Consider the following 14,443-nt stretch of genomic DNA (forward strand, 5'->3'; position numbering starts at 1 on the left):
GGGGGGTTGCACGAACACTCGACTACAACGAGACTGGTGTTTTTGCCCTTCATTTGGGCGCATGATGCACACGCTTCGCAGCGAAGATTTTTATTGACCTCAATGAGCGGTGGCCATGACAGTGGGCGGTCTAGGATACATCCAAATATATGGTTACAAGTGAACTTACCCTTGAGACATTCTATCCGCCCTGTCGTGGCATTACAGAACGTGTGCTCCTTGCTCGGGTTCTCAATCTTACAGTAAACGTCACATGATGGTCCGAAATAGTTTGGGTCACACACAGCATTCATTGACATCGTTAGGCTGTTGTAGCAATAAAACACAGGTATTAAAATAACAACAACAACAACAGCAACAACAACAACAAACCAGCATGGTTTGTGTAAGATGAATCGGCACATAACAGTAAACAATGCATTCAACAGTCTTATATGTCCTAAATGTGTCTTTTATACTAAATGAGTTCATGCTAACATAGCAGCTGATCTTTTATTAGGCCTATCCTGTAACGTAAGACAGCTTTTAGATATGGTGTCGGTGACCGTAAGGTCGTGGGCTCGAATCCCGTCAGCGGCCCAACGCTGTGTTCTTGGGAAGGACACTACACGAATTTTCCTCAATTCAGACTGCTGGATATGTTTACCAGGCTACAGACGACGAAAGATATTGTCAGTTTGTTAGTGTTTGAGCGCTTAATCAACTGCTTGCGCAATACCCGGGTTACTTTCCAGGAAACCAATAATGTTTCTTAGTTTTCACGGGTCTGTTGTGGTAATAGTAACATAGTGTAAAGAGCATTGAGCTTGCTGTCAAGCTGGAGTGTACGCGATACAATAAATGCTATTTATTATTATTATAATTAAGAAACTGTGTTGCAGTATATAAATGACGAAAAGCTCTAGATTATGAGTGGAAAAGTATCCAATCAATGCGTGTAGTGATAGCAGTAACATTCGCGCCTGAATAAAATGTAAAGCTGAGGTTCCTGCGTTATCTTAATTTATTAGAAATTCGATTGGCACTTGTTTGATCTAGTTGTGTTGCAAGCGCCCTAATACGCTTACTAGAATCTAAAGCAAAAAGTAAAATACATTTGCTTGCATCTTTTCTTTTCTTTTTTGAACGTGGGTGGCATGGCGTTTTTGAGGTTTCCAGTGCTAAATTTCGAAGATTGGGTGTAACTGTGGGCACTAATCGAATTGAAATTAACTCGCTCTGCGCAACGTCAGGCATCAGCTCTGTCACTAGCGCCGTCATCGGCAACATCACGAAGAACATCATCAATACCATCACCATCCCAGTCACCATCATCATTACAGTCACTATCACCATCAGCAGCACAAGCCCCATTACTGCTATCACCATCACTATCATCAGCACTACCACCAAGCAACACCTTCACCACTACCAACACAATCAGTCGTACTGACACGATAAAAAAAACGGCAGCAGCAACATCCCCCCCCCCCCGGGCCGCAAGATCAGTAACAAAGACAACCATGACATCCACGTGGAAGTCGCCATGACAAGTGGCTTGAGATCCTGCATTAATTTTGTTTTGGGTTTTGTTTTGTTTTGTTTTGTTTGTCTTTTCCTCATTTCAGCTCGCCTGTGCCCTCATATATCAAATCTTTCTTCTTTTCTGAGAATTTGAAAAAATCGGTGTGTAATTCATGCATGCAGCCTGAAGCCTCTCTTCGTAAGCGCAAAATGCTAACGTATGCCAAAGATCGTGTTTAACAAGATAGTTCACTACTCTCTTTGAGGCAATTAAATAAACTGTCCTCAAAATTCGGTGGCGCCCTCTTCGAAAAAGTGCGGTTTTTGGGATCAGAGTTACCCTACTTGTATGAAAAATAATGAAAGTGAAACTAACAAACAGTGCTATTCCTATTGTTCTTCATAAGAAACGAAAGAGAGCTTCAAAACAAAGACTGTAGCGCCATCTGAACCAGTGCGCGGACTTCCGCGGACACTTTTTTGGCTGAGTGAACTATCTTGTTATCTACGATCTTTGCGTATACATAATATTATATCTAGAAATAACACACCGCGACAAAGCAGGGTATAAGCTTATAACTTGTAAGAATTAATAATGTTCTTAGTTTAGTTTTAGTAAGAGTTTTACGCATTTGCAACACAATGAGGTCATCATATACAACGTGCCGAAGATTAGAGGCGTTACAAGAGAGTAACAAACTCAAAAAAAGGAAGGAGGAGAGATCAGAACGATAAAAGAGAAAATCACACCAGAGCACCCGCCAAACACTGGCTAATAATATACACGGACCTGGCCTTGCCCTCTAGACTGTATCGCCTGGTCTGTGTGCCCAGCCGGAGAGACTGAGGCCATGTGGTGATGATAGTGCTCAGTTTCTCCTCACATGGGTTGTCGGCACTCGGGCGCAGACCACAGCACTTCACAAACACGGACAGATGAACTGGACCCTGTTGAAAACAACAACAAAAATATCAATGTTTAAATATAAACGTACGCCTGTTGAATTGTCATATTCTAAACCCACACCTGTTGAACTGTCATATCTAAACGTACCCCTGTTGAACTGTCATATAATTATCTAAACTGTCATATCTAAACCTAACCCTGTTGAACTATCATATATAAACGTACGCCTGTTGAACTGTCATATGTAAACGTACGCCTGTTGAACTGTCATATCTAAACGTACCCCTATTGAACTGTCATATGTAAACGTACGCCTGTTGAACTGTCATAATAATATGTAAACGTACGCCTGTTGAACTATCTACGCCTGTTGTACTATCTAAACGTACGCCTGTTGAACTGTCATATCAAAACGTACGCTTGTTTAACTGTGATACATTTGAAATATCATTCCTTATTAAACATTATGTCTTTGTGTGAGCCTCTGGTGTATTTGCTGCTACACCGGTTAGTAAGTGTATGTCCTGATCAGCAGTATTAGGTTTTTCGCGGGGAGACCCCCAAAATTTATGGTCCGTCTCCGAAATGACCTAGCCAAATAGATTGTGGAGCTTGAAAATTCCACAAAATAACATGAGATAATAAAAAAACTCTCTGTCTGGGATTCGAACCTGTATTGTGTGCTCCACCTTCCAGCGTGATACTAACTGAGCTAAGGGAGAACCCACTAGATCAGTGTAGTTAACAGGGGTTATATTTGAATAGAGAGCGAACGCATAACTTTAACACACTGGGGAAAAGGAACTAACATGTGTATCTCTGTGAGGAAATTTGAGAAACAAAAGTATAGAATATACGATGCATGTACAGATCTACTTAAAATTACATGTACTGTTACGCTAAAAAAAATATATAATACATAATACCCGAGCGTGATTTCATTCCTAACGATACAAAGATGTTTAATGGGTTGTAGTAACAGGTTACCGCGTCTTACTCAAGAACACACATTGATTATGCACATTAAATACATTGCACTCACGTTCCTGACTGTCTCTAAAAAGCTGTATTCTCTAAGCACACGACCGCCCCCCCCCCCCCCCCCCAATCTTTTTCACCCCCAAAGAAAAAACAACAATGAAACACATAAAAATACGTAAAAGTAAACGAATTTTAATAGAATTAAGTACAGTAAAATAAAAAGCCATTCCTTATACACTTACACATCGACCTGAATAAGACCGTTATAGGTATACTAATAGCATTAAAAAACTGAACATATTTCACCCTCCACAATTTACACACAACAGCAAAGAGCAACCCATTTTCAAGAAATCTTCCACACCTCCCAACTCGGAAATTCCAGCGTCAACGGATTCGGGATGACGTCCAGATTTTGTCTGACTCCAAGAAGGTTGCTGAAGGTCACAGTCTCCCGGCCGAGCAGGTGACCTGGTATACGCCCCAAGTCTGCGGTCATGCTCTCTGTCTGCACGCGCGCTAAAGAGCACGGTCTGTCATGGTCCTTGCTGAGAACATCAAGTAAAGGCACAGTAAGTGTGAGTTTTCTGATTAATATCTAACCGGTTCATTCTTCCACTCGCATCCCACCTCCCCCCCACCCGTCTCTCTCTCTCTCTATCTCTCTCTCTCTTTCTCTCTCTCTCTCTCTCTCTCTCTCTCTCTCTCTCTCTCTCTCTCTCTCTCACGTGAGCACGTTTTCGTATGCATGTACGCGTCGACGTGTTTGCAGGTTCACCAATGTAGTATGGTTTCTGGGGTTTTTTAATGGTTTGTTTGTTTGTTTGTTTGTTTGTGTGTTTGTGTGTTCGTTTGTTTGTTTGTTGCTTTTCTGTTTTCAAAAGAATAATATGAATCTTGCATGCTGAACGATGTGAGACAAACTGCGCCAGACGTACAGGAAGAATGAAAAACATGGATTCATTTTTTTTTTAACCCTCAGTAAAACAACGAAACCAACTGTGCTGGGAAAAACAGACCGAGAGAGATCTATTACCCAGAGGTATCGTTTTCTGACTTCTGTTCGGTGCAGTTCGAATCACAATGTTCAGCAGAGCCCTGTTTTTATAATTATTAATTTATTTATATATTTATATATTTATATATTTATTATTATTATTATTATTATTATTATTATTATTATTATTATTATTATTATTATTATTATTATTATATTATCATTATTATTGTTATTGTGTTGTTGTTGTTGTTGCTGTTGCTGTTGTTGTTGTTGTTGTTGCTGCTGCTGTTGTTGTTGTTGATGATGATGATGATGATGATGATTTTTGTTTGTTTCCTTAATGGGCCTGGCGGACTCCACAAAGAAATCTTCGATAGAGAGCGAGGCTCTTTTTCGGCTCCTTTGTCAATACGCTTAGCGGCAGCTCCACTCGCCCAAATAACTCCATTCGAATTGCCATTGTTCCTGGACATTCAAACATATGTTTGACATCATCCTTTTCATGGTCGCGTCTTCGGCTACGTGGGCTGAGCTCTTCATTTACAAAGTTCTTATACCATCTCAAGCTCCTTTGATGGTCCGACCGCAGTCTCACTAGCTCAACCTGGTCCAAGCGACATGTGATATTTTGTTCCCGCTTATTGGAGTACCCAGAATACACACCTTCCAGGTGCTGGTACTTAGCTCTGCATGGTGGGTCTCTGATTTCATTCTTGATCATTGGAAAGACTCCTCTGTATGTTGTTGGTCGTCTGTCTCCTTCAATCTCTCTGGCTTCATTAGCAGCTTGGTCTGCTGCCTCATTTCCTTCGATTCCAACGTGGCTTGGAATCCACTGGATTTTTATTGTGGCTGTGGCTTCACGGAACTTGCAGCGCAAATCATTTATGTCTGAGCTGTTGCCTTGCAGTCCCTTGCAAAGGGATTGACTGTCAGTCAAGATCAGCACATCGGTTCTACTGTGGCAATTATCAGCAATCCATTGTGCAGCAGACATCATTGCCTGGCATTCCTCGTCATAAGATGATGTAAGGAATGCACCTTTAGTTTTAATTATTCTATTCGTTGTGGTTCATCATTCATTATCACCCCTGCTGCTGCTCCACCTTCGTGGTATCCTGCGACAGCCGATCCATCGGTGAAAATTGTCACATCGGCACCAACCTCTTTGATCACATCCTCTGCAGCTTCACGTGCCTTTACAGGATCACCACCGTTGTTCTTCACTCCTCTCAGTTCTGTCCGGATTTCGATTTCGCCATGGGTCTCCTATTGACAAGCTCTCACCAGATTGATCGGCCATCGATTCTCTGCTTCAGAGGGGAGGTGGTCTGCTAGATCGGTGCCCATCCGAAACCAACTTTTCCTGCTGTTTTAGGCTTGACTGCTTGATCAAAGGCTTTCTTTCTAGGATGGTTGTCCGGCAATCTCGTTGCCATCTCTACAGACCTGAGGCATGATCGTTCTGTACAGGTGGTGTAGTGCGCAGTTTTGGTCTCATAGCGCAGCGCTTCTGTTGGTGTTATTTTCAGCTGACCTGATACAAGGTGGAGGCCTTTGTTTTGTATTCTGTCCAGGGCCTTTGCACTAGTCTCACTCAGCCAAGGCTGCCACGCTGGGCCAGCATAATCCATCTTGCTTTTCACAAACATCTGATATACCTTCTTGAGCGACTCCTTGCCCCATTTTGAGTTGCTGACAGCACCGATCACCTTCATTTTTGAGGTTGCACTTTTGGACACTTCCTCAATGTGCTTGTTGAAGGTTAGCTCTCTATCCAGATAGACGCCCAGGCGTGGAGTGGGGTTGAATAGTATCTTTTTCCCTTTGATCTGAATTACTGGTTGCCACGTTGCCTCCTTCACCCATGTGGAGAAGAAGCACACCTCTCTCTTGGTTGCATTCAAGGTAAGTTTCCATTCATTGCTCCATTTCACAACCATGCCCACAATCAACTGTGTCGCTACATTTGCCTTTTCTCTCTTTGCGTGACTTGCCAATATTGTGCAGTCATCAGCGAACATAGAGTAGATCAACTTGACGGATGTTAGTTATTATGAGTCAGGGTTTTGAAGGGATTCTGCAAGGTTGTTTATGAAGAATATAAACAGCAGCGGTGATAGTACAACTCCTTGGGGAAGCCTTTGCTTGAAATTCTGGCTCTTGCTTGTTTCTCCATTCAGGCGAGCACAGGCTTGTCTGTTTCTCATGAAACCATGGATCCATCTAATTGCACGCAACGGAACTCCCTTGTCAGCCTTGATGATGATGATGATGATGATGATGATGATGATGATGATGATGATGATGATGATGATGATGATGATGATGATGATGATGATAGAAATAAATATAATTCTTTGTGGGCTGCTTTTTTATTATTTTTTTTTATTTTAGAAGTTCGGTATCGTCGTTGCTCCCCCTGCAGACTCTCAAACTGTTGGGGTTTTGTGAGATTTGTTTGTTGTTTTTTTCTCTCTCGGCCACTCGAACTTGCTGGGTTAAGTCAAGAAGACCTAATACCTACCCTCAGTGATTTTTTGAAAAGGTATCTAAATGTGCAGCAATAAGGTCAGTAAACTAAAGGCAGAACAGATGCTTACATAATAATATTATTGCGTAGATTGCATTCTATTAGAATTATTTTGCTAGGGTTACCTTGCAAAAATGTAGTCTTTGGAATTAACCCATTGTGATTACCTATGCATGGCGTATGCAAATTAACAAAACATATAAAAATGAACAAATGTGTTTATATTTCATATAATAGTTTATTAAAAATTAATGATTGTAAGATTTTGCACTAGAAAAAAAACTTCATAATTTATAGCGCTCATTGTGGGCACAGCAGTGGTAGTACCCTGGCCAGTGACGTATTAACAGAGGCGTCGGTACTGCTAACTGTGGGCAATTGGGGGGGGGGGGGAGTTATCAGTTGGATGAAGAGTTGGGAATGTGGGGGAACGGAAATGGGGTGAGGGTTTGGAGTAGGGAGTAGGAGGAGGGTTGGGGAATTGGGAGGAGGGGGGATTTGGGGAAAGGGTGGGGAATGGGAGGAGGGGGAAAGGGAGGATGGGTGGGGGAAAGGGATGAGTGGTGCGGGAGATGGGGTATATACAATGTATGTATTGGGTATTTAACACAGGAGTTTGCTTATTCGTGTAGAGAGACCGACATCGAAGGGGTTAGCCTTGCAGTACCCACTTATGTAACATACATATTTAAAGCTAAATAAATTCTGCATCATCTGTCTTTTACACATTAAAATTACATGAAGGCTACGTTAAGAGTCGCCCGTAGTACGGTCCCTCAAAACACACAGACAAGACATGGGCTCAACGTCGCCAAAGCAGTGAACGGGTTAAATCACAAAATGAAAGTACATACTCGTGTTCATAATCCAAACACAGGACGAAGCGAAACTGAGGTAATGTTCTGCATTCGGTGACTTCCGTGAAGGGCCAGATCAAGTCGGCAGTCTTGTTGTCAACTGGATCCTGTGAACCGCCATCTTGGCTGCTGTCGTCTGCTGTATCTTCAGTGTCGCCATTAATGCTGTATACCCCGTCCAGATTCCATTTGGGTTTATAGGTCTGACAATGTAAGATGGACATTACTCCTAAATCTACATCTATTGAGACTGTGGATTTTATTAAGGCCATCATGGTGTATGTTTTCTTTCAGCGACATCTAGGGGAGTCTTTTTTTCAACTCTATCATCATATTATTTGTTTGACTCTTGGTTAGATTTAGTGAGCATTGCATCCCACAAATTGGGGCCTTCGACGTTGCTGAATCAAAGGCTGAGCTGAAAACATGCTGTGACTAATATAAGGATTTTTCTTTTATCAAGTATGTTGTGAAAACGTCTGATGTTCTTTTTCCCATTCACCATCGCAGATTATCGGACTAGTCTAGACTAAAACTTACGCAGAGACTGAACTGATGGCCTAATTGTCTCCACCATAGTATCACACCGTGCAAAACCATAATAATCTCAAACGAATGCCTCTTTTATTTGGTTTATACTTTACATTATAACAGATATGTTTACAGGCACACTCATTCCTCCCAGATGCATGCTTCGTCCTCAACAAAAAAAAGGCCGACAAGGCTGAGCAAAGAGACAAGCTTGCAAATGTATCTATTTTAGTTTGTCTACCTCTGTCCTTCTCTTTTTCTTTAACCAAATCTTTTAGTGACTTGATAATCCAGTTTTGTTTAACAGATTTTCACTTATCACCAAGACTAAAATTTATGCATCGTCCTTAGGTCGGTGTCACATTTGCCGTTCAAAACCGCGTCCAAAATGGAGCGGTAGCTAAGCCTTGAAGCTTGACATCCTTTACGCCCCAATTTGCACAACGTTTGCATTTGCGCGTTGCAGAAATTGTTTGCTCAATATGACTGCAACACGTCTCACAGTCATTTATAAATTCGCGATAATTCCATCCCACAAAAACTGAGAGAAATAGAAAGTAGGCCTACTGAGTGTCATAAAACTCATTGAAAACATCTATTTAGATCGTGATAATTACCATTCATTTTCGCTTCAGTGAATGTATACTTTGTGTCTGTGCATTGTCTACTTTTGAATTATTGTACAGTGCTCGGAGTTTCTTTTCTAACGCAGTAGGAAACAGAGTGCGTTCAGACTAATATGAAGGACGGTAATCGTGGTAATACATGTTCATGAAACATGATAATTTTATATTCAATAATTGTTTCCCCTTACCGAAAGAAAGCTCATAACCAATTAGTGGAGAAGTTGCTGTGTTTTGTTTGGGTGTCTTTTAACTTTAATTTGGGGCTCTTCGGGGTTTGTGATACTGTTTGCAGTGATGCATGAAAAGAAACTCGCAAACAGAGTCTCTCTCTCTCTCTCTCTCTCTCTCTCTCTCTCTCTCTCTCTCTCTCTCTCTCTCTCTCTCTCTCTCTCTCTCTCTCTCTCTCTCTCTCTCCCTCTCTCTCTCTCTTTCTCTGTCTCTCTCTAATTGTCGGATAATTGTCCTGTACTATTTTGTGTCCATACCCCCTTCCCTTGCGCTTCTTTTTCCCCCTTTAAATGGAACCGTGGGAGGGAGTAGATCGATTAAACGGTTTGGTGGGGTGGGGGGGGGGGGGTAGAGTGGCCCAAGTGGCCTCCGTATAGCAGAGTTAGAACTCTGAGCGTGTGCTTTTTTTCTAGACTAGCAGATCACCTATAGCTGGGCCAAAGTGTGGGAGTTAAGTCCTAATCCTATTTATTTATTTATTTTTAGAAATGCAATAGAAGTTAATGGTTCTTCCTCAGTTGCCTACGAGGACCCATGCATCTGCAGAGGGTAATATTTCTTTTGCGAAATAGAAGAAATAAAGGTTAAGATAACTGGTACCTTCTGCTATTAGCCAATGAGACCAATTCTGGTATAGAAAAGTTTGCTGTATTTTGATCATTACACTTTCACTCATGGATGCACGCATTGTGGGCTTCTCTATCGGTTTCACCATTAATTCTAATTCGAGAAGCTTCATTATGAGTTTCTGCCTACTGTCACTGCTGCTCTCCAAGTGGTTGTGTCAAAAGCAAGGCTCTCCTACATCGACTGTTGACGTTCTTCAGATATATTCTCAGGGTGTCTTTACTACTACTCTTTTTTTTCTTTTTTTTTTTTTTGGTGCGCGAACTGAGATGATGCTCTTTAACGTCAGTTAATTTTAGTGCATAAGGAAGGTTAGATCTATGTGTTTGTGTGTACACCTGTGAGTTTATGCCTTTGAGCACGTGTTTGAAAGCATGTGTATAAGCATGTATACGAGTGTATGTGCATATCTGTGTGTGTTTGAGTATTTGTGTGTATATGTCTCTATGTGAGTGCATCTGTGTGCATGTGTGTGTGTGTCTCTGTGTGTGTGTGTGTGTGTGTGAGAGAGAGAGAGAGAGAGAGAGAGAGAGAGAGAGAGAGACTCTCTGTGTATGTTAACGTGTGTGTAAAGATGTATATATTATTATTATACGTTCCCCCCACCCACCCACCCACCCCCACACACACACGCGCGCGTGCGCGCGCCTAATGAGACACAATGGAACTTGGAGTTGGGGCAGGGGGGTACGAAAGCGGTGGGTGAGTAAAAAAGGCAATACTGTACACATAGGAAAGCAAATCAACAGACAGACGTAGAGTGCGCCTGCAAAGAGGAAGAGAACGAATTAGACAAGTAATAAGTATCTTCAATTACCTTTAGGTACTCTCTGGAATTGGGCAGGTTCTGAGCAATGGAAATCTCAACGCCAGTATCTTCGCCGTCGTTGTCGTATTCAAACACATAGCTCTGAAGGGCGATCGTCACTTTTCCTGAAGCCGTTGTAGACTGTGAAGCATGGCCAGAAAAAATAATTATATGATGTAAGATATTCTTTTGTCAGACAATAGCTTCCTTGTCGTTAGCTGAGAAAAAAGGAGTTGGGGTAGATTGTCTGAGGCTACCATAACCTGTGTGTGGTACGTAAAAATAATAGGTTCTTCTTTAGCTCTGTCAGCAATATGTTTAATAACATAAGCCTTTAAATTGATCATTTATTCCTTTCTTGAAATCAAAGAAGGGCTAAAGAGGCAGCGATTTGATGTCTAGGAAGGAATTTTGCTCGAAACAAACGATTAGGACTCTGGTTGAAGCAGACATGGTCACAGTGTTTGACCGCTAGCTACATCGGATGGAAAAGAGCATTGAGATGAACGGTTATTATATTTAATAGAAAAACATGCTTCCGTAGATAAGTACCAAATGTTATGTATATAAAAAAAAATTGTCGATTTTACGGAACGGGGAAGCTTACTTCTGCAACAGACCTCGTACAATACCCGTAACATTACACAGAGAAATTACATTAAAATAAATCTGAACTTTCTGACAACAAAGCCTCGCGACGACGTGAACAGAATGCGACATTTTTTCGACAGTCGAAGGTCTAGAAATGGATGTGTCTGTTACGGCCGTTATCTCACAATGTTGAAGTTGTAGTCAAAGTGACAAAATCGGGGAAATTCAAAAGTGAAGGGTAGCAGTTTGTTAAAAGGGAATGTCTAAAAACTAAACAAACAATCAAGAAACAATGTTGTGTTCACAACAAACGCCTACCTTAATTTGGCTCAGTGCAAGCACAACATAAATCCATAGAAAAGCACTGTATTTACGTCCAAAATGGTGTGATTTCCAGAGAATGGTTGTGTTGGGTTTCTTCATGACGCAGCTTGAACACTCGTGAAACAGTATGCGCTTAGAACTTTTCCAATGTTTTTGTTGAAAGAAAAATCAACTTTTTAAATATAGACAGTTCTCAACATGTGTTTTACTGTTGACAGTACAATAATCATTTTTCTAAATTAAAACAAAACTATTAAAATGCCTGTTATTAATAATAAATCAGCTCAGCGCTATTCTTTGCCGTCTACGTTCACCCATCTGGTTAACATACTCGTTGGTCTGTGAAAACCCCGCGTGACGCGGTTAATCCGATTAGAAGATGACCGACAGTATGACGTCATCGTGTCTCTAGTGGGCAGTTGGTCCGCAAATAACACTGTGGAGGACATGTCCAATACTTTTTCGGGTTGTTTGTGTAGGATGGTATTTCTTTACGGGCATGAAAGGACACAAACGAGTGTGGATTCTGTGTCCCACATCGGTCTTTTTCATTCTGCCTTCAGGCATTCCGGCCCATCGTTTTACCTGCCGATCGATCTCACTTTGATACTGCGTGGGGATTTTATGACCCAAAAAGGGCCTTTTTACCTTCAGAGTCTGTGTTGACAGCATTTACTAGACACTGTGTATTCGTTACCATGTACTTACCATCTGAAATTAATTACCTGAAGGCGATTATGATAGCGAAAAAGAAGAGGGTAAAATGATGAGAGGAGTTGGAGGAAAAAGAGCACCAGGAGATGGAGCAGACTAAAGGGGAGACGGTTTTTTTAATGAGGAGTTGATGGATTCGGAGGAGTAGATGTTTAACTCGACCTCTTTACGACCAAACATTTGTGTGGTTTCAAAACGACCTTCTTTAACTTTAGGTAGCTTGCTCATTTCAATGCAGTGTCTCAAACTACTTCTTCGTATTTTGGTGTGGACACATGCGACGTGCTCAAATTTTTCATCCCAAGTCTACCTGTTGATTGTCTTTGCCCACTTTGTGTAGGGTAAATAGAAGCGAAGAAAAGTAAAGCGTTCTCGATAAGGATGGAACGTTGCATGTTATGTAGCCTGGAGACGAACTCCTGGTGACTGGTGACACAATGGCATGTCTAACGCCTTTGTGCCTCAAGAGTAGGGAATCCCATAGGAGTGAGATAGAGAAGAAAAATGGAGGATGAGTATGGGAACACTCGTAGAGTTTTATGGAAGTCTGTGGTTTTTTCCCAGCCATATATCGTGTCTGCAGGTGAAAAGTTCAAGAATTCAATAATTTATGTGGGTGCTACAGCTTTTCCAACAGTTTGTAAAATTTGTAAAGCTGATGAATCGCGAGTTCATTTTCAACTCCAACAGACAGGGATGGAAACATATAGACCACTCCACGCAACATAAGTTCCCCCCCCCTCCCCAATCCTAGCCTTTTCTATTGCATCATATCTCCACAGATATTTTCACAGTTGTATTATGAGAACTCCCACAAAGTGAATATTCAGTGTTCTTTAGTCTAACAATAAAGACCCCAACCATGACAGGCGGATCATTTGAACGACCATATTATGTAGACAGAGCTGATTAATTACATGCACATGTATCTGACGTTATGTCAAATAGATTGTAAAGCTCACAGAGCTGGGATAAGCGATAGACACATACTATGTATTATTTAGTATTTGTTATGTCTAGAAATGTTGGTGTGGGGGCTTTATGTGGTGTGTTCAGAGCGGAAGCGAGAGCCTCCTCACGTGATGTCATTTGTTGCCTCTGGCTCTATCATCAGCGAGACATGTCAGACGGGGAGCACGCCTGCTGACTGATGAGGGATTACTGGTGGGAAAAGTAGAGGGATTTTCTTAGTTAAAGGTTACACCAAATATGTTTCTCTATTAATATACCGATTGGGTTTTGTGTGACATGTGGAAGGTTGAGAGAGGCTGGAAAGAGGAAAATTAAAAGAAAAAAGAGAAAGGGGGAGAAAGAGCACGTGAACATGAGAGAGAGAGAGGGAGAGAGAGAGAGGGAGAGAGAGAGAGAGAGAGAGAGAGAGAGAGAGAGAGAGAGAGAGAGAGAGATTCATTCAGAACTTTAATCCACTGAAGATGGGTTATCCGTCGTGGGTGACGACACGATGGGGCCTTCTGCCCCGTCTGAGATGGTAGCTCGTTTATAGTTGGATGGATGAACCCCGCATGTACATCCTGCTTCTTCTTCAGCCCTGTACATTCCGCACTGCGACAAAACAGTAGGTCAACGGTTTTGTAGGTGGGTTGTGGACTAGAACATATTATAAGACGAGAGAAGCACGACTAATTAATGGTGCCGTGTGGGTGCGGAAGGGGTTTCTTCTTAATCTCATCGTCCACATCTTTTTAAGGAGACAGTATTCAGTATACTATACTGGGTTTACAAAAAAAAAAGAAGCAAGCTGTGAGTGGTTGGTGGGTGCTCTAGTGTGGTTAGCTCCATCCTTCCTTACAAACATTTATTGGTTATTATTGCTCCTCTTTCTTTTTGTGTGTGTGTGTATGTTAGTCTTTTGACAAGTCTAATCTTCGACACGTATGTAACCTTATTGTGTTGCAAGTGCCTTAAAAGTCTTATTAAAACTAAACAACTCAAGGGTGTCCCGATTTTTATCACCCAGGCAAGATTGAATAGGTGTTCTGTAACAGGATACTGGCTGTCTAACGTTGTCGCACTTTTGGCGTGCCGTGCCGGGGCGACCCACAGATATATCGCCGTCTTATCAGGGGATTGTCAGTTACCTGTGTGGGTTTGTGTGTCTGTGTATGTGTTTGTAACTGACTGTATGTGTGTGTGTGTGTGTATGTGTTTGTGACTGTGTGTGTGTGTATGTGTTTGTGACTGACTGTGTGTGT

General features: G+C 41.7%; 1 protein-coding gene across 1 annotated transcript in view; it reads right to left on the minus strand.

The window, feature by feature from the left end:
• The window catches only part of LOC101853429, a 20,001-nt gene extending 8,163 nt beyond the window's left edge, over positions 1-11,838 (minus strand). The window contains exons 1-6 of the mRNA XM_013085681.1: positions 11,511-11,838; positions 10,611-10,742; positions 7,779-7,984; positions 3,756-3,939; positions 2,294-2,451; positions 170-306 (exon numbers count right to left, since the gene is read on the minus strand). Coding sequence (XP_012941135.1) covers positions 170-306; positions 2,294-2,451; positions 3,756-3,939; positions 7,779-7,984; positions 10,611-10,742; positions 11,511-11,615 — 922 coding nt within the window. The 5' untranslated portion in view covers positions 11,616-11,838. The remainder of the gene's footprint in view (positions 1-169; positions 307-2,293; positions 2,452-3,755; positions 3,940-7,778; positions 7,985-10,610; positions 10,743-11,510) is intronic.
• Between the last annotated feature and the right edge of the window lie 2,605 nt (positions 11,839-14,443).

Source organism: Aplysia californica, unplaced genomic scaffold (assembly GCF_000002075.1).
Source record: "Aplysia californica isolate F4 #8 unplaced genomic scaffold, AplCal3.0 scaffold00016, whole genome shotgun sequence".
Classification (NCBI taxonomy): domain Eukaryota; kingdom Metazoa; phylum Mollusca; class Gastropoda; order Aplysiida; family Aplysiidae; genus Aplysia; species Aplysia californica.